The 20,924-nt window shown below is 34.4% G+C and overlaps 1 protein-coding gene across 1 annotated transcript in view; it reads left to right on the plus strand.

Annotated features, from left to right (window-relative positions):
• Positions 1-19,313, plus strand: part of LOC112690594 — a 107,927-nt gene extending 88,614 nt beyond the window's left edge. The window contains exons 28-43 of the mRNA XM_025564641.1: positions 68-227; positions 316-399; positions 798-1,118; positions 2,087-2,228; positions 2,457-2,737; positions 3,715-3,915; positions 4,681-4,952; positions 5,047-5,212; positions 7,358-7,520; positions 9,612-9,745; positions 11,508-11,802; positions 12,736-12,877; positions 14,528-14,727; positions 14,812-14,964; positions 15,164-15,287; positions 17,842-19,313. Coding sequence (XP_025420426.1) covers positions 68-227; positions 316-399; positions 798-1,118; positions 2,087-2,228; positions 2,457-2,737; positions 3,715-3,915; positions 4,681-4,952; positions 5,047-5,212; positions 7,358-7,520; positions 9,612-9,745; positions 11,508-11,802; positions 12,736-12,877; positions 14,528-14,727; positions 14,812-14,964; positions 15,164-15,287; positions 17,842-18,645 — 3,642 coding nt within the window. The 3' untranslated portion in view covers positions 18,646-19,313. The remainder of the gene's footprint in view (positions 1-67; positions 228-315; positions 400-797; positions 1,119-2,086; positions 2,229-2,456; positions 2,738-3,714; positions 3,916-4,680; positions 4,953-5,046; positions 5,213-7,357; positions 7,521-9,611; positions 9,746-11,507; positions 11,803-12,735; positions 12,878-14,527; positions 14,728-14,811; positions 14,965-15,163; positions 15,288-17,841) is intronic.
• The last annotated feature ends 1,611 nt before the right edge of the window (positions 19,314-20,924 follow it).

The raw sequence follows: 20,924 nt of genomic DNA on the forward strand, positions 1-20,924 counted from the left end.
GGTTGTTTATTATATCATATTCGAAGAGTAAATTTCATTTTAATAATACGGTTTCATTTCTGTGCAGCTGGTGAGATTGGGCAAAGATATCAAGTCTGAACTGATTGGTGGCGATACAGCTCGTCTCGAGATATCATCAGTAAGCCCCTTGCACAAAGGGCTTTACACGTGTACCGCGTTCAATGAACTAGGTCAAGACTCGACATCTGCACGACTGATATTATTGGGTAAACAAATAATAGTTTTAATTGAGAATTATTTTGTGTCGTCGCGGTATATTCATAACAGCGTACATCGCCGTTTGATTGTAAACAGATTCGGCCCAAGACGTCACCACCAAATTAACGGCTTCGTCAAACGGACAGAGAAAAACCATACCAAGTTCACTAAAACTGGCAGGTAATATAATACATATAAAAAAAACTAATTATTTCTATTTAAACGTTTTGAATTATCTACATAAAAGTCCCTTTTTGCTCCAATCAACCGAGAAGAGGTTGAGGTGCATACTTTGGTAACTACAATGTGTTCGATAAAATTCGGTCTGTAAGAGTAAGAAGGGCGGTTTATTACCGTACAAAATCTTAATCGCGTAACCGAACGACTGACTCGCAGATTTTGGTAATGAAACTACAAATGTTTGTGAAAAGAGGAATGTAATAATTGTCTAATTTGTTAACGATGATTTAATAGTAGAGGAGACTAACCTTACATAATATACTTTATACCGTGAGTTACTACTCAATGTTGTATATGATCGTATTACTACACACTGGTTATGCCACGTGATCGCGCAGGTGAATCAAATGATCGGAGTTCTAAAAGATTGAAACGGAGCAGCGCGCCAAAATTCTACGCAGTCCTCCACGACAAGATTGCGGATGTAGGCGAGACGGTCCGGTTCCAGTGCAGCGTGTCGGGTCATCCTCCACCTTGGTCGTCGTGGGAAAAAGACGGTCGGCCAATAGGCATCAACAGTAGAATGAAAATACGCGAAGATGATGATCACCGGTCGTTGGAGATATGCGACATCACTGCCGACGACGCCGGTCTATACCGGATAACGGTGGAAAATAAATTCGGAAAAATCCTAGCTACGGCCAGACTCGAAGTGATGAGTGAGTATATCGTAGCGCAATAAATTAATATAGTTAAACAATAATCTAACAGAATAAATATAGCTGAATTGTTTCATTTTTTTTTTTTTTTTCTGTAGTTATAAAATATTATTTGATGAGGGGTTATTAGAAATTTTATAGTACAACATGACTAATATAACATAGTGACCGTTAGATGAGAAATCGTTTGATTTTTCTCAGTAAATTAGTCATGCCATTAATTTTATTACATATTTAGATATAAGTTACGCTATTGTTCGTGTGCGCGGATACCGGTAATATTCCCTAAAATGGGTGAGTGTAGACAAGAAGTATCTGCACTTGATTGTTTACATTTACTAGTTTTGAACACATTTCATCCGACCGCTGTCATCAGTTAGGATGGCTCGTCTGTGTAATATTATAAAATCAATGGACATACTTTAAGATGAATCGCAGCTTTTATATTTGTCTTCTTATTGTCTTTAATGTGTTTATTTTAATTTTTTATTCCCGGAGACCTTTTTTCAGTAAAACGCAAACATGCTTGTATTAGACACGCTGTAATAGCACGATTATGTCCAGTTGCATTTATTTCATTCTGATCACATGTAATAGATGTTTACAATACATGTTTAATAATAATACATGTTTACAAGATGTGACCATCGAATACGGGAATCTCATAATTGTGTTGTACACAACTGCAGGTATTCAATGATAAAAACTTATCGAAATGTGAATTAAAAAAAAAAAAAAAAAAAAATGGACGAAGACCGCGGTCATTGAGTGTGACTAAGCATTTGATAACAACCCCGCTGGGATATGTCCTTATTGATGTACGATTAGAGATTAAAATGTTTATTGTCTGTAACGGTTTTTTTTTTCAACACATCAATATCATTCATGTTATTTTTCTCGTTATGGTATTGGTGACGATTAAAAAGGTAATATTTTCGTTCTATGTCATATCCACAACGCGTGCGCAGCCCATCACCAAACTAATGACGTCCAAATCACTTCATCGACTAACGGTAGGAGACAATCCGGGTCGACGGCTTGTGCGGGGGAAAATTATACGCTCAGCTGTGATATACGGGGAAACTCGATGTCGGACGTGACCTGGTATAAGTGAGTACTAATATACTCTTTGCTACTACGATATCTACACAGGTATACACATTCATGAGTCACACGTGTATTCATTTTGACTGTTGCATAATAATGCAAATCATCACGTGTATACTCGTACACACTCTGTTTGAAATTGATTTGCAAATCAAAAATTTATTTTTTGTCGTGTCATGTTATTTCGTTATCATTTCAATCATTTAAAATAACGTGTTTGTAAACATGCAGAGACGACAACGAAGTCAAACCCGACGATAGGGTGACTTTAAACCGGGATGACCTCGCGTCCAGACTTTCGATATCAAACTTGGAGTCGGCGGACACAGGCGTGTACACGTGCATAGCAAGGTGCGAATCAGGTGTCACCAGGTGCTCAACGGAACTGTGTGTGTTTGACACGAAACTGGCGAAAGACTCTTACCTGCAACCTCCGATATTCGTCGAGGGTCTTGTTCCTATGTGCACCGTCGGGGAAGGAGAACGGGTCGAGTTGACCGTAAAACTTCAAGGTAAATGCTGTTATGTTTCGACTACCACCTATCGTACCTTTGCCACGCATATTATTTTGTGAACCTTTAACGCACAGCGCGCAGATGTTATTATTATTGTTATTGTTTCTTATTTGCATTATACGTGGCACAAATCGATAAGATATAATATAGATGTTCGCAGAAAACATATTTTCGTTTTTCTGTTCGATACCGAGCAGAGTGAAAGCGTACCGTAAACATTTTTTATCAGATCTGAGATCAGTCATAAAGACGGTTATTTTTCGTCTGAAGTTTCTTCCAACAGAAGTAAAATCAAAAATATTTGCCGTGAAAATGATTTATTTATTTTTTTAACCATCACGTTTTGTAAATGCACACTATTTCGGTAGTACGACTATAGTTTTGCTCTATTATATTTACTATATTATTTCCTAGACATAAGACGAGGTTTTTACCCAGTTTTGTGGCAAGTTTTAAATCAGTCATAGATAACCAATACATACATTTGCATCATTAATCAGTACACAAATATGAAATGTCATAGTTAATTCTTAAATTAAACGTCTATCACCACATCCAGATCAAAATAAAAATGAACTATTATCAATACGTATTCTAGTGACAATAATGCTGTATTATTATGGTTGATAACATCGGTATTTCTACAACTATATGTTGTCGTTCATCCCGGCTGCATGGTATAAACCTAGGAATGTTTTAAACTACAGTTAACATGTGGTCGAATACGTCGATATTGTTATCGGCTAACTACTAAACACGTTACATTGAACAGTAGGACGCCGTTCAATTGATGAAATCATTATATGATGATATATCGATGTTTAATTTTTAACCTCCGTGCAGTAGGCTAGTTGAATTTTCCGGTCGTAAACCCGTTTTTCGAGTGTGTGATGTCATAGATTTCGAGTTCACAACAGACACATACCATCTGAGTACTGCTCACCACCCGCTAACATATTCCAATCGTTTTACAGGTGCAGTTCCTATGAGCGCTACGTGGTTCAAAGACGACGTACCCGTGCCAGACTGCGAGGACTTCGCATACACGGTGGGCGAAAACGGCACATTCACCTTGTCCATAGTTGATCCTTTTAGCGCGGACAGTGGAAATTACAGTTGCAAGGTAGTGAACACGTTCGGCGAAGCCGTATCTCATGGTCAGCTGGTGATAAAAGGTTCGTACCAAGCCTAACACTTTCCAATTTCGTAGCCAAATCGGCTCGTATATCGAATATATTATATTGAGCGGCGGGGGAGATAGAGTTCACGATGTCAACGTGGTAAATTTCCATCTTATCTTATTGGTAACTTATAATCCGAACAATATTAAGTATATCGTATGTGTCATCTTCGCCCGTCATTTGGACTACCATTATTCAACGTCGTGATCCCATAATCAGAAGTATATACTTAATTTACTATGTTTTACATTCTACGAGATTAGCCAACCCTTGAAGTTCCGCTACGGCTATAAATATTGATCAGGGCACGTTAGAGTATCTAATGCAGAAATAGCCCAGCCAGCTATATCGCGGGAATTCCATTAGATAACTCTATACTGCGATCGTTCGCTATTCTTAACGAGTGTCGAATAGATCCGTTACATTTGGTGGTATAATGATTTTTTTTTATACTAAATTCGTATTATGATTGTTGCATACACCCAGAAAAACTAGTAAATTTGCGAAAATAGTAGTTTTCATAAAATTTTAATTACATAAAGAATTCGAACACTATTATGAATTATGATCAAATTATACCTTTTTCGAAATTGAAAATTTATTTGAATATAACTACTATACTGCCTTCAATTTTAATTTCAATCGACCATTATTTTATTAATATTTATAATATAACTGGTTGTTGGTCTAGAATTTTGAGCTAAATCACAATTTAGAAAATATTTATTCAAAATTCGCATAAAAATCGTATGCATGCAGAAATCGAGAGCGATCATCTTGTGAAATCAGTGGTCCTACAAAATTCTGACGTGGTTCTGACTGAGTTGAACAACAATTCAAAAGTTAGTGGAAAGGACGCACGCGATATCATCCCTCAAAACAAGGAGTCGACTGCTGAGACCGTTACTGGCCTACTTCCAGCAACTATACTCTGGGGTCCCTGCGACACGACCGTACTTCGAGGTGCCAAAGTAGTTTTGGAAACATCGTATGCCGGAAAGCCGGAACCTCGCATCCAGTGGTTAAGAGCTGTGAGTCGAATTTCAAAGCTGATACGCGAATAAATAAATTAAAAAAAAAAAAAAAAAAATGATCTAATTATTATCGTTTTCTTTTTTGTGCCAGGGCAAAGTATTAGCGGAGACCGACGAGCGGTTGCGTATAACCAACGCAGACGGCATATCCAGTTTAACGATCGACTCGATCACGGCAGACGATTGTGGCAAGTACATTGTCCGCGTCGACAACGGACTCGGAAACGATTATCACTTCGCTTCGGTTGCCGTCGAAGGTACGCCAGCAATTTGCGGCAATTTTTATTTTTATAATTTGTTATTATTATTTCTACTCTCCTAGTGTACGCGTATAAGCGGTGCTACATTTATAATCTGTGCGAAGTAAAACAGACGTAAAATAAAATAAAAAAAAAAAAAAACATCGAGCTGTCGCACGCGTAAACAGCAATAATTATTATATATAGGTATAAAAGCAAAGCTGGTACGCGCAACGGTTTAAACCACTCGGACAGTATGATATGACTAAATAAAGCGATCACGTCGCGTGGCCTTAGTGTTCCATTAAATGAAACTGATGAGACGCGTAAGCACTGCACATATATATATATATATATATATCACGATTTGTTCCACACGCAATACATTTAAAATTCTTATAAAATATTATATATTGTTGTACTAAATGATTTGGTTAAAAAAAAAAAAAAAAAAATCGAAAAATCTTAAGCTCTTAATAATATTGAGATCACATCATATTTAAACCGCAAGTATACATGTATCTGTTAAGTAGAAATCCGTATTACTCGTGATATTAAAAATAAAAGTACACGGATCTTATTGAAACGGTATTAAATCAGAGTTATGTTATTGAACGGATACCCATGCGTCCCCTTTTACTAGAAATATATATTTTTCCTACTTTTATTTTATAATTTTCGTTTGGGCGGGAGGGCCGATTTTTTTTTTTTTTTTTTAAAACATTCATGGTTCATTAATTATACTATGAACCTCTGAACTTTCGAATACACTTGTATCATATAATATCTGGGTATTTTTTATCACACAGATTCCTTGTAATTTTATAATCATTAATATACGGACCGAACCGCGAGCGCCAGTTTCAATGCTGATTTAGTGTTTTTAACTATCGCGGTCGTATATAATGCACAAAGTTGTCCGTGCGTTGAGATGCAATGCACTTGACTAGAGAGCAGCTAATTGAAGAGCAATGATGAACTATTAAGTACAGCGCTTTGATCGTTGTAACTCAACCATCGTTTGCACGTTACAAGCAAAAAGCCATTTGCTTTGTTCACCGTGCGAGTGATCGGTGCGTTTAGACTTTTCGAACACTTTATATCGCGTGTTACGACACGTAACGAGAGGGGCAGAAGATCGCGGCCATATGTGCATTACGCGTAATTACGATAAAAATTATAATAGGTATATCCGTGTGGCGGTCGATGAACGATATTATAATATATTTTTACAGATTATGTTAGTTTATAATACTTGTACCAGTTGTTATACTGTTATGCGCTTAACTGTTATTGATTTTACGTCGCACTGGTTAATTTTTTTCCTCCGTCGGCATGTGTCAACCACATAATTATCGGGTCCTTGTGCACGCACTACGCGTACGCATTTCGCGCACTAAAATCAACCGCGCATTTAACTGTATTATAACACGACAACGCAGCTGATACGGCAATAAGTGTGCAACGCGACCGTGTACGTCGTGAACAGATGTAAACTGTTCGTGAGACGACGGTGTCTGAACGGTTTCGAGTCGGAGCGCGCGTGTTATAACACCGAGTTGTTGTAAATCAAATGGCACCGGATGGGTCGACGCGAGTTCATCGCTGTTCGTCTCGATTTTCCGTCAAGTACTCGGATTTTAAAACACACGCACGAGCAGAGATTGCGAGAAAAACATTCGGGTTAAAATAAACTTTTTTTTTATAATTTTCTATTATTCACGATTCATCGTAAGATGATAGGATGATGCAAAACGAATGTATCGTAGGCTATCGGAACGTGAAATAATAACTATGTCATGACGAAACCGACAAATTTTCGTTACGTTTGAAAATACGAATCCCGTTCAAAGGCAAATACATAATTAATTACAATTATGATAATGCATATATCTCGACATTAACAACGATAACCGGTACAATCGTAATAAGATTCGATACCGTAGTCGTTAGTGATTTAAGTTGAACCAGTGCTTGACTTGCCGGGGGACGGAGTACCACAACTGATTTTCAGAAATTTTAGCGTCCCCCTACTTTTAATACGTTATAACGCTTAACAAGTCTTTGGGACGCTATTTTCTTCAAAGAAAACAGAGTCCCCCTCCTATAATTTTGCCAAGTCGAGCACTGGATTTAACTGCATACCGTGTACGTTGTGCGCAGGACCTCCAGACCCACCAGCCGGCAGACCCTCGGTGTCCGTGTCCGAAACCAGTGCGGACGTGACGTGGCCCAGTCCGGCGTACGACGGCGGTTGCATGGTTACTGGTTACAGCGTGGAAGTACGACCGTTCAACCAGACCGATTGGAAGCTCGTGGCCGACAAGTAAGTGATGCATTTCTCGCATAGTTCCTATTATTATTATTATTTTTCCTCACCACCACCGCCACCGCGGCCGTGCCGATATGTGATCCGCGTAATTGATATAAAATGTATGCCACGTATTCAATTATGCTTAGGACCTACGATAATACGGTGAAAAAATAATAACGACGGCAATAAACACTTTACACACGCGTCATAACAGAAAATAATATGTCACATATTATATGTGTATCGTACGCGACTTGGATGGCTATTGTCACATTACCCCGTCGCTGTGCACTGGACTTTTTTCAAGTGTATGCGTATAATTATTACGATTAAGTACATTGTTCGCGTTTGTCCAGTCCACCCCCGTCAAAATCATCAAGCCCATAAGCGTGGAGCACTTTCTAGAGTGTTGGGAATTCTTATGGCGAAAAAAAAACATATATAATATTATCGATATTAACGATCGTATTAATGTAACGTATTATATATATTCGTGCAGGCCTGGATTAACACTGTCGTAGGCCCTAGGCCCCTAGTCCTTGCAAGGCCGTTGTCCAGTATTTAAATGGTTAAGAAATCTTCTCTTTGGGAGATGAAATAATATTTACAACATAAAAATCAAATCTAAACCTTTATATGATAACTATTATACATTTTTATACGATAAAAGTTTTAACAAATGTTAAAAAAATTTATTTTAATCAAAAACATACCTATATAATATAAATTGTCAAAAACCATAAAACAAATTTTTATACCAATTTACATACTATAAAAAAAATCGTAACCACACATTTTCGTAAGCCCTAGGCACAGTGCCTATAATGCCTATGCGCTAATACGGCCCTGTACTCATATATATATTATCTTATCCTAATACCACCAATGACTGACGCGCGTCCGTGTTTGTACTAACTCCGCAATAATGATATTAACTATGATACTTCTCAAGTCGAATTATGATAGAATATGTGACGTACGTGCGTGCAGGTTGCGCTTTCAAGTAACGAAAGCAAAAAATATTAGAAAATCGACGTGCGTGCGATATAATCGTTGCAATAATAGAACTATTATGATTCGTATAAAAATGTATACGATTTAATTTTTTACTGCCCATTATGTCATTTTTTTTTCGGCCCGTGGTGAAAGCAAATAACCAAAAAAAAAAAAAAAATGTTTTTCCATTGTGTTTGAGCGCGTCTACGCTTTCACTGGGATTTTCCTAGGCAACCAAATCATAATGATCGACAAGCCCCTACACACATGCCAACGCATTTTTTGGGTAAAAAGTATATTTAGTTCTACGCTACCACTGATGAATGAAACAATTTTACTAACATATCGAAAACGAGTTTTTATTTAATTTTAACTACACTTATAAGCAGTATATTTTATTGCGTTCAAATAATTAGAACTAGAATCGAAAATCGTTGGTGCATTTTTAATCGATATCAGAGTTATTATCATTTACTCATTTCAAAATTACTTTTTGTTTGTCGTGTACTGAATATACACATTGTAGGTAAATATTATTTTATAATATTATCGTAATTTAATATAAGTTGATTCGTTTGTTTTAGAAAAAAGTGTTCATGAATTCAAAACTTAAATTCAAATTAGTTGATATTTCATTTATTTCATTTGCCGTGCATTTTCTATTAGCAAAGATATTACAGATATTAAAAAAGACCAAACTTGAAATCATTAACTTTTCAATTATTTAAAAATTCGCTAATATAATTTTGAATTTCAGTTGTTATTTTCCAATTATTCCAATCATAAAACTTATTTTTAAACATTATCGAAAAAAACTCTATGTGAAAATAAATCCTTTCAATCGTTTGATTTTTGTAGTCATTATTTTTACCAATAATAGGGCATTGTACGAGTACTGAGTAATACATATATTTATTTTGCATCTTGAGACTTGTTTTTTTTTTTCTCTTCTCATCGGTCGACTTACTAATCACACAAGAGAACATCGTTACAGATAAAAACACAACCCAATAATAATATGTAATATAGGTACGCCGGTCGCGGCAGCACTGTTAGAACTGTAACCTAATAATATTGAGCGATTGTGGCGTTTATCTTATTCTGCAGGTGTCACTCGTTATCACACATTGTCCGAGGTCTGGCGCCCGGCGAATCGTACGTCTTCAGAGTCCGAGCGGAGAACATGCACGGATCGAGCGAAGCAAGTTTGGAGTCCATACCGGTGTACATACTGCAAACAGGTAACAAAACGCGCTACGGCGGCTAACTATAATTAATAATCACCATCGCGTATTACCGTTATAGGTTTCGAATGCCTAATGTGCAGTCGAGACTTTTGTCAGACACTGTTTAAGCAGTGTAGTGAATATGAAAATATTCTTACGGGCCAGGGGACGGGAACGCAATGGTCGGTATGACGGTTGGGCTAGGTCAATTTAGCATTGAGAACGTGTTATTGTCATATTTTAAGAGATCCTTTCTTTCAATTAAAATCAATTGTATATTATACTATAAATGTTATACACCTATATGATATTAAACGTTCCATAATTGTTACCGCATTTGACTTTTGTCACCCATACCCGCTCAATCACTTGCAGGTTTTAAACTCGATCGTACTTTTGCTATTTATTGTTATACGTGTATTTCTACGATAATTCGATTTTACTTCTTGGTGAAAACGCCGGTCTCTGCCGAGTTTTGACTATTTTCGTCCCGCGTGTCCGTCACTTACGTAATGTAAATATTATTATTATTATTTTACTGCAAACATTGATTGTACGAAAAATCGCTGCGAACGTTTGCTACACTTGTTGTCAGTAGGCTCGTAGGTAACGCCACGATAACAAATTTACATGATGAATGCGACGTGTGTTGTAAATATTCATATGTCTAGCACGAGGAGTGGGCGAGAAATAAAAGAGGTTCTATGCATCGGGTTCATAATATTATCATGTACGATGTTTAATCAACATTCGAAAACAACAAATAGTCGTTTATAAATCACTGTTAATCCACTAACTTTATATATATAATACATGTATTTATCAGTTAATTAAGCAGCTAGAAATTGTAGTGATAAAATGCGAATTCATATTATATATAAATATATTATATTTATTAATATTGTATTAGCCGCTTTTTTTTACTAATATAATATAAAAATTGTATCCAAATATTTCTAAAGGCGATGTACATTTTGATTAGGTTGAAACTTTTTTTTTTTTATTAATAGTATATAAACAAAACGGATATGAAAGTATATTGTGTTTTATACCCGTGGAGGTGATAAACAAATGCGCGTGTATTTATAAAAAAAATTTATACTTTTTAAATAAATTACTTTTATCGTACGTCAGATATTTAATTAGTCTATGGTTGAATTAGTAATAACAATAACGTATAAAATTGAATAACAATGAAAATATCAAAAGTCGTATGAAAATAAAACTCATAAAACTATTCTAAATAATTGATGTGCATGTATTTTCTAAAAACTCTATTAAAAGGTTTAAAAAATTATTTTCACAAATCAAAATTTATGTAGTCGTTATTATATTTTAGTAATAATTATATACAAACATTTAATAAGTACTGTTGGTTTTTTTAAGTGTATTATGAATATTTTTATATTCTAAATAATTATTTAAAATATATTTTGGCTATTAAAAATTTAAACCAAACTTATTTTCATAATTATCAACGTAGTAATGTTGTAAAATTTCAGTGGGAATACAAATTTAACGAGAATAAAAGTTGTTTAAAAAACAGGTTATAAAAAACTCACTATAATTTAACTACATATACTTATAGCAAACGATATATATGAACATATATTTAGACTGATGCAAAATCGAAAATCTGCAAGTTTATTTTTTTCATATTGCATTTTACTCGAACGAATATAAAATTTACGTACAATGATCGCCTTTCATATGCAAATTTTTATAATATTATATTGACTTACGTATACGTGCGTATATTTCGCGAATACTGTTTTAGACTACGGAAACACACTGGTACCGAAAAAAGTGAACATAGAGAACGGTGAACTTTTCACTAAGCAATACGAAGTGTTGGACGAGCTCGGTAAAGGCAGATACGGCGTGGTGCGCAAAGTGAAAGAACGCGAGTCCGGCAAATATTACGCGGCCAAGTTTGTCCGGTGCATCAAGTCTAAAGACAAGGAGAAAGCGCAAGAGGAGGTGGATATAATGAATTGTCTGAGACACCCGAAACTCTTACAGCTCGACGCGGCTTACGAGAACCCCAGGGAAGTGGTCATGGTCACTGAATAGTAAGTATTGTTCGACGGATTCATTGATTAATTGGCCTTGGTAACGATAAGCGATACCAAATAATAGTAATAATGGTGATAATGGTGCTTTTAAGTATCACGGACGTCATTTTACATATTATGTAATGCCCTGTATACACGCAGAATTCAAGAACCCTTAGGTATGTTGAATGTTTTGTGTGCAAAAATACGATCACTGTTTTCTAAAACATTGGTTTTCTCATTACAATTTTAAGTCACCGCACTAATCTTACCACAAAAAATTTATGTTTGCGGAAGTGAATCTCAAAAATCATAAAAAATGTTATTAATTTCTAATAGCAAATATCGATATTTGGAAGGAACGGTTATCATATAAAAAACATATTATTTTTGATTGAAAAATTTCAGCATTATCATAATAATTATGCAAAATCGATAAGAATGATGGGGAGTTTTTTTTTATTTTAAAAAAAAACTACAAATTGATCTACATTATTTTAATATATCATTGTGGCTTTATAAACATGCTGTTCTACTTTAAATATTTTGTGCGATCATTGTGTGTATCGCTTAAAACTAGAAAGATACTACATAACACACATATTTTACACAAACCTGTGTGTTTTTTAGATGAACGCTATAATTCATAATAGTAATTGACATTCACATTATAACCGCTATTCTATCTTTACCATTTCTTTTAGATATATTTTATTATATTAAAGGTTAACATGATTATTAGTTGCTATTGAGTACCACAGTGGATTGTAAAATCGTGTGCGTACAACAGGTATATGTATACAATATGCTGTTCTCTCGGTCGGCCATTGATAAAATTATCAGTTTTGCAGTAGTGTACAGGCACATATTACTATTATTCGATATCAGTCTTTTGATTGATGTATACACAAAGTTTAATTTTTATGTTAAAAATTGAATCATATTTTTCAGCATTTCCGGCGGCGAACTGTTTGAGAGAGTGGTGGCTGACGATTTCACACTCACCGAAAAAGACTGTATTTTGTTCACCAGACAGATATGTGAAGGAGTTGACTACATGCACAAACAAAACGTCGTGCATTTAGACTTAAAGGTTAGATTTAAATATAAAAATGTCGCGATCGGCGTCACCTCGTTAATTCGCATGCGACTTACATAAATTGTGGAATTACTGGTACACACGAATTGCTTCCCAAATTCGGTTTAATTATTTTTTGTCACCCAAATTTCCTGCGGGTATTTCAGAGGAAATCTGAGTAACCCTATGTTACTATACTCCGCCGTAACAATCGATATTTCGATAATTATTGTTATTGGAGTGATTGTGAATGTATTGCAACAAAACTTGTTATAAATTATAAATTTTAAACTTGTGATATAAAACAAGTTAAATGTGTGGCTGGTTGTGAGTATAATAATAATTTAACAGTCTGTACGAAAACGATAGTGAATATATAAACTTGAATAAATTAAAGTGTTACATTTTTATACCTACTGCTCTCCAATATTAGTTTTATCATTGATTTTACTTAGGTATATAATAGACAGAAATCACACGGTATAGGAATTTTCGGATACTAAAATAACGTTTATACAGGCTTACGATAGATAGCGTTGCATGATTGAACAAATAATTGTTTCTATTTAAATGCGGGTGTCATCCACATACGTACGAAACAACTAGATAGCCTTCCTATACAACATTACGGGAAGACGTAAAACATGGCTGCCGTATGCAAAGCTGGCAATATTTACAAATTTTATAATGATAACGTACATTGACAATGTGAATACGTAATATTAAATTTATAAATTAATAAATAACAATTTTATATATGAGATGAGTTATTAGATAAGTAAGATAAGAAGCAAATAGTGAATACTTAAAAACAAATGTCAAATACTAAGTTTTTATTGAGTACAATAAAAACGATGTTATTAAAACTTACAAAGTGCACATTTATAGCATTTGTATTATAAAACTTTGCAAACAATTTTTTATAGTAAATGGATATTTAATGGAATTATATAACTGCCATTATGTGTTAGAGTTAGGACCGTTAGTCACATTTAATGTGCACTGAAAATGATGGTTTCACAATATCACGATCACAAGTAAAGACTAAAGGCTTATGAAATTTTTAAATGCTTGTGTTATTTAAGAATTATGATTTATGATATGAATATTTTCTGTGATAAAGTTAATAATGTAAACATTACCAGCTTCGCAAATAGCGGTTTTTCTTCAATGGTAATATTGAGTGGACTATCTAGTTGTTTTATATATCTGTGGATGACAACACAAATGATTATTCTTAATTAACATAATTACAGATACGTGTTGTTAGCGTAAAGGTTATTGTATAAATTGATAGTTTATATCGATTGTATTGATTCAATTAATGAGAAATTTCAAATAGGAAGCAATTCGTGTAATTATTTTTTATTAAAAAAATGTATGAGAAACAATTCGAGGGATTTATGGGATACATTTTGGGTTTCCCCGGAATAATAGTGACAAAATTAAAATATGAAAACGATTATTTATTTATCCTACCAATGGACGATAGAAGTGAATGCCTTTTCTCGTCTTCTTAGAATGTTTAATAGTTTGTTCTCAATAGAGAAACGTAAATGCATAATTTAAATCGAATATTAAACGTGTAACATAATACGAAATATAGCGATATGATCAGTTAAATATTCAATAACAGCTCAGAATTACGATTAATTTTATGGACAGCCGGAAAACATAATGTGCCAGTCACGAACTTCGCATCAGATCAAGCTCATCGACTTTGGGCTTGCACAGAAAATTGTTCCAGGAAAGCCAATCCGGGTGCTGTTCGGTACGCCGGAATTCATACCACCGGAGATCATCAGCTACGAACCGATCGGAGTGGAGTCGGACATGTGGTCTGTGGGAGTGATTTGCTATGTGCTGTAAGAACCGTTTCCCGTATTTTATCTTCAGTTGTTTTTTCCTGTGTATTAAAGTCGATTTTTCGTTTTTATTTCACTTTTCAGGCTCTCTGGTCTATCACCATTCATGGGTGACAACGATCCCGAAACGTTCAACAACATAACAAAAGCCGAGTTCGATTTCGACGATGAATCGTTTGACGCCATTTCTCAAGACTCTAAGGACTTCATAAGTGCGCTGTTGATCAAAAAAAAAGAGTAAGACGAATTTTTATTTTGTTTCTTATATTATTTATGCACTCAAGAGATACGGCAAGTAGATGCGTAAGCCTTGGGAGTAAGAGCAATTTTTTTTCATTAGAAATCCAGTGCCCACTTAATTTTTTATTTTCGTGTTTTCGGCGGCAGTAGCATGTTTGAAGTGCTTAAATTACTAATCTTATATCGACGTTTCTAGGAAAAGACTTACCGCCAGAGAGTGTCTGAAACACAAATGGCTGGCGCAACAAGACATGGATATGAGTTGCGTGATTTTGAGCACGGACAAACTTAAGAAATTCATCATCCGACGGAAATGGCAGGTTGGTACAGCATAGTTATAATGTTGAACCCGGTCTGTTCACGCCGAGAGAATAGGAGTGCAGTGTGCCCTATAAAACGAATTTGGACTGGGTTCTCCACCACAAAAGTGTCTCATGCAGCACAATTGCTTTATCAGCGGGAAACTATTTGCATTCAAATTCTCTCGGTGAACAGAATTTTAGTCGTGTAGTATAGCGACAATAATATATGCTCTCATTTGTGGTGAACAAATAACGAGTCGTGCTGTGATTTTCATTGTGAGTTTAGAGTAATGTGACTATAATAACAAGTTTTCTAGTTATTATTGAAACAATTTAATTAATCGATTAAACAGAATTTTCATTTTAAGTTTTTTAACACTCACAATTAAATGTAGTACAAATTTTAAACGTGACGTTAGGTTTTCTACGAATCATCAGGATTTACATGTGTATCTGTTTTCAAACCCCTTAATTTAAATTGTCGAGTTTTATATTAATTCATAACGTCTTTTTTATTTATTATCCAATACCTGTCTGATTAAGATATTTTTGTAAGCTCCTGAGAACATTTATTCGTCTAAATCAATTTTTTATATTGATAATTTCAAAACCGATCGAATTAACCAGAAAATAATATAATTATGCTTGTTAAATCTAATACAATAGTATCATTAAAATGATTACACATAAAAAAAAAACATTAATATTAGGAGAAATATATAGGCAATTTAAAGACTTATGTATTTTGGTTATGGTCTAAATAAATATCAGAGCCTCCGGTCCAAAATTTTGTTTATTATTCATGCAATGATTATATGTAAGTATCACTCAGTTTAGTAAATCGTAGTATAATTGTTTTAGTACTTAATACTTATTGACTACCGAGCCGTACTCTCCAAAAAAATGTTATCAATTTTATAAGCAATAATAAAATGTTACTTTCATCCATAGTATAATCACAGAATATATGAAATAATAATCTATAATAATGGTATAACGAATCAACTAAAAAAAAAATCATATGCATCACTCATGAAAAATTATTCGTTAGATTTTAATAGTATTACAAAAACGGAAATAGACAGATACATTTTTTTATCAATAAGATTCCCTGTGTTGTTTTTCGATAGTATTTCAAACGATAATTAAATCGTCTGTACGTGTTATAAACGTTTGATTAAATCAAATACTCGCGTCGTAATTTTTATAGTGTCTTGTAAAATTGTTTTACTAGTGTTTAAGTTAATCGTATAACAATGCATAATATAATAATTATACGTGCTATGAAATCATAAATAATTATAATAATTGCACGTGACATGAAAGTGAAATTGAACCGAGCACATGTAGATAAACAGATACCCCAACGCGAAATTTAATCGGAATGTCAATCGAAATCGATAATGCAACAATCGAAAAATTGTAGCATAACAACGTAGTTATGCAATAGGTTTTGACAAATATAATGGTATATTAGTTTCGTTTACAATAATATTGGATCGGCTTGTAAAAATAGACCACATACTACTACCGAGTCTTATTAAAGCGGTTTTGGAGTAATATCGTTTTTACCAAACTAGACATGCTTTAGAACTTACACTTAAAATTCGATTTTCAATTTGTGAGTGTTTTATATTACTTTGCTTCTTTTAATTTTTTTATTTAAATATTTCAAAAATAAATTAATTTGAAAATGTCTTGCCTACGATCTCAATCATAATATTTCTGGGTGAGAATTGATTAACATATTTTATGATCATGCAATGGTTGTTTATGAAATTTGAATTATCCTATTTATGAACCGAACATTTAAAAATATATTTATATTATTTCGTTAAAACTTGATTACATTAAACCTCTCGGATCTATTTTACTTTTATGATCTTTAAAAATGTATTTTTATAAATTTAATCTAAAAGTAAACTTATATATTGTCAAACATAATAAGCATCTGCACCACAGAGGATGATCGAAATCAAATACTGCATTCGTTGTACACAAAATGTAAAATGTTTATTTCAGTTATTTCGATAAAAAATTCCACGAAAAATCATGATCCCCGCGCTACGGTTTATATTGACATCTGACGCCTCAACGTTAAAAACCGAATGGTTCGATTTGTTAAACATAACGTAGTACAGGATTGGTGAACCTTTTTCTTTGGACCAGGATCAATGGCGGGGATCGAGTGACAATTTAATTTTAACATTTTTAAATTAAGATTAATAGTTGTTGGAGAGAGAAAGCTCGAGTAATACTAAATCATAAGTTTCTCTCGATCTCCGTCGATGACCAACCGTCCAGATTTGGCTATCGAATCGGCATGCCAAGTGAACAATATTTAACATTTCATGTGAATAAAATGAACGCCAACTCAAATCGCGTCGAACGTTGGATCTACTATCTACTTTATTCTTAGACAATAGGTACGTGCGTTTGGATTTTTCGAAAACCACAGGTTCACCAACTCTGGATTAGAAATAGTGTTTCGTTTTTATAACAGTAGTATTGATTGTGATTAACAAGAGATTTGTGTGTGTGTACGCTCGTTTGTGTGTGTGCTTTTTAACAGAAAACCGGCAACGCTATCCGCGCCCTGGGCCGAATGGCCACCCTGTCAGCGGCCAGCAGACGTTGCGGCGGCAGCGGTGGCGGAGCGACAGTAAGTGGTGGCGGAGGAGTTTCCCAACGGTTGAAAATGGCCAGTCTGAGCGAGGAGGAGTTGGCCGGCGATTCCTCGTCTTCGCCTCCGTCGTCGTCGCCGTCGCCGCCACACGACGAGAGCAGAACGGCCGACGTACCGAAGACGAATGTTGTCGCCGAGACGGACGAGTCCGTGGCCGCGAGCCGTGGAGGTCGACGGTCGTGCGACATGCGCAGCGACAGCGGCTTCAGCGAGTGTTCATCTCTCGCCTCGTCGTCGTCGTCTTCGTCGTCGTCGTCCGCGGCTACGGCCACGGGTGGCTACCATCACGTTCGCCCGTCCGCCAAAAAACCGTCGGCCATTGCTGAAGAAACGTGCCACCAGCCGCCGCAGCTATCAGTAGTCACTTCTGGCCCGACCACTGCCGTGGCCACGGCCATGCGCCCTACGCCGCGTTCTCCCGCTCACATTCCACTGTCCTCTCTAGGTGCCGTCGGAGGGGTGCGCCAGAAGAACCGGTTGATCTTCGACAACACGTCGCGCAAAGGCGGTACCGTCTCTGTTGCAACCGGCGGAGCAGGAATCGGTGGTATCGCAGGACGAGTACCAGCAGGTTCTGCTACTGCTGCTGCTACTGATACCGCTGCCGGAGCAGGAGTTCGCCGCAAAGAGCCCATTCGCATACAGACGGGTGATAATTTCAAAAAAGCCGTCGCGTTTTGGAAACAATGAACGCGACCCTTGTAAAAAAAAAATAAAACTTTATATCCTCTTTATAAGGTTCTGTACATCCCCTCCCCCACTAATCTTAATTGTTACAATAATTTAGCGTTCGCCGTCGAAATAATATAATATAATTAAAAAGAACAATCGAGTACGATCGATTCACACAATGTTACAGGATCGTGCGACTTAATATACTTTTCTTAAAAATGTTTTTACACTTAAACGTTACATTAATTACGCGTGTTATTTGCCAAAGTTTAGAAGTTATATTAATACACATATTGTACCTATAATATTATACATTACAATTTAATGCATTATATCTGTATACAATGCGGTAGTCGCTATGATTCTCAATCGTGGCTTGTTGTATTATATCTTGTCCACTACTGTGCTGTGTTTTATGTATTTTTGTTTTTGCATTTCATATTTGTGTATGCAACGCGGCTCGTGTTGCATACACAAATCATTTTTACGACTATTATTATTATTATTATTGTTTTATTTATATATTCGTCATTGTGTCGCTCATTATACGATTATTATTTTTATTGTTATTATCATCATTGCAGTGTCTTATTATTATACAAAAGTCTGCTTTTATCATTGTTCACCGTCAAAACGTTAATTATTATTTTTAAGATTATTTTTAAGTAAAAATATTTGTGTAGTTACTTGGTGATTTATATTATACCCGAGGCATAAAAAAACCACTCACTTTCTTGCACCTTACCAAATCCATATCGTTTACAGTCTATATGAACGGTTTTCATCCATAATGCATTCATTCAGAGTGATAATAATTTATTTTAATTGTATTCGTAACACAGGACTATAAGTCCAAATCTCTAAGTCTAAACAATATACAACAGGTGATATAATGGCAGTTTAAATAGAAAATTACAATTCAGAATAAGAAAAAAGGACAGAAAAAGAGAGGAAAAAAACTATTACATGGAGAATCTTATAAGCTAAACAATAATACAGCAGGTAATATAATTAAAGTCTTATATGTTAAGTTGAATTAACGCACAAGAGAAAAGGACAAAAAAAATATTATACTATTCTATTAATTTATTTAAGCTTATAATTTTTGACTCCTGAATTATTTTTTTAAAAAAAATTGCATTCCCCATGAATATTGTTATTTAAAACGACGGGCATGCGCTGTCTGGTTTGCGCGGACGCGCAAAGGCCTTATTTGTAACGGCTCCATCTGTTCCCATCCACGATACCGGTAATTATTACTCATCTCTGATTTGGAAAAAAAATTATAATCATTCACAAAATAAAAATATATGTAAAAAAATAAAAATATATGCAAAAGAAGAAAACGTGTAATAGAATATTTATGAAATGTTAACACTGACAATCGTATAAAAATTAATGTGACGTGTTTTGTGTGTACCTTATCATACTTCAACGTTGATTGCTCGGGTAAATCAAGTAATTCGTCACAAGATAACTGCATGTTAAGGAGTTTTGTATAGGCAATTTTAACAAATATACAGCAAAAATGAAATAGTTTTAACATTTTTTATGAAACAAATTAGTAACATTCATTATTATCGTTAACTTTTTTTTCTTATGAAAATATTGCCGCTACTTATATTGTGAAATTGAATATGAAATGAATTCAAAGTTCGACGCAAGTTAATTTAATTTTTTTATTGATGATGAGTTTATTATTATTATATTAATTGACGTTTTCATTTTGTTTAAGTTTTCCATCATCAGTTAACTAAACCAAACATTAATTTAATGACAATTTCATTCATTTAATTTTCTCAAATTATTTTTTTAGCTTATTTTTCATTTCAAACGACAATTACTATTATCTTGGACCATTTATTTTATCATCGAAAACTGTTTAATACCCATAGGATGACCACAATAGTCAAAACCGTTGTATTCTCACGATAATTTTATTAAAAACAGTAAGTATTTTATCATGCAATTTGGAGAGGTACTAGAATACTTTGCAAAACCGAATACCGTATAATACAGCAGAATTTGATCGTATACCTAGTCCATAATAGTTTTAATAATAATACAAAACGATAAAAAAGAAAAAATATTTAGTTGCATTTTATTGAAAACATCGAACACATAATAATAATATTATATATTGCACATTTAAGTATTGATAAATAGTAAACATAATTATTATAGTTGACAATCCTTTCCGAAGGGAAAAGACAACGTAAAAACACAAAAACAAGTAATACACTAAACTTAATAATATTAATAATAATAATAATAATAATAATAATTGTTTTAATTAT

The sequence above is a fragment of the Sipha flava genome, unplaced genomic scaffold (genome assembly GCF_003268045.1).
Source record: "Sipha flava isolate LNK unplaced genomic scaffold, YSA_version1 50_pilon_pilon, whole genome shotgun sequence".
NCBI lineage: Eukaryota > Metazoa > Arthropoda > Insecta > Hemiptera > Aphididae > Sipha > Sipha flava.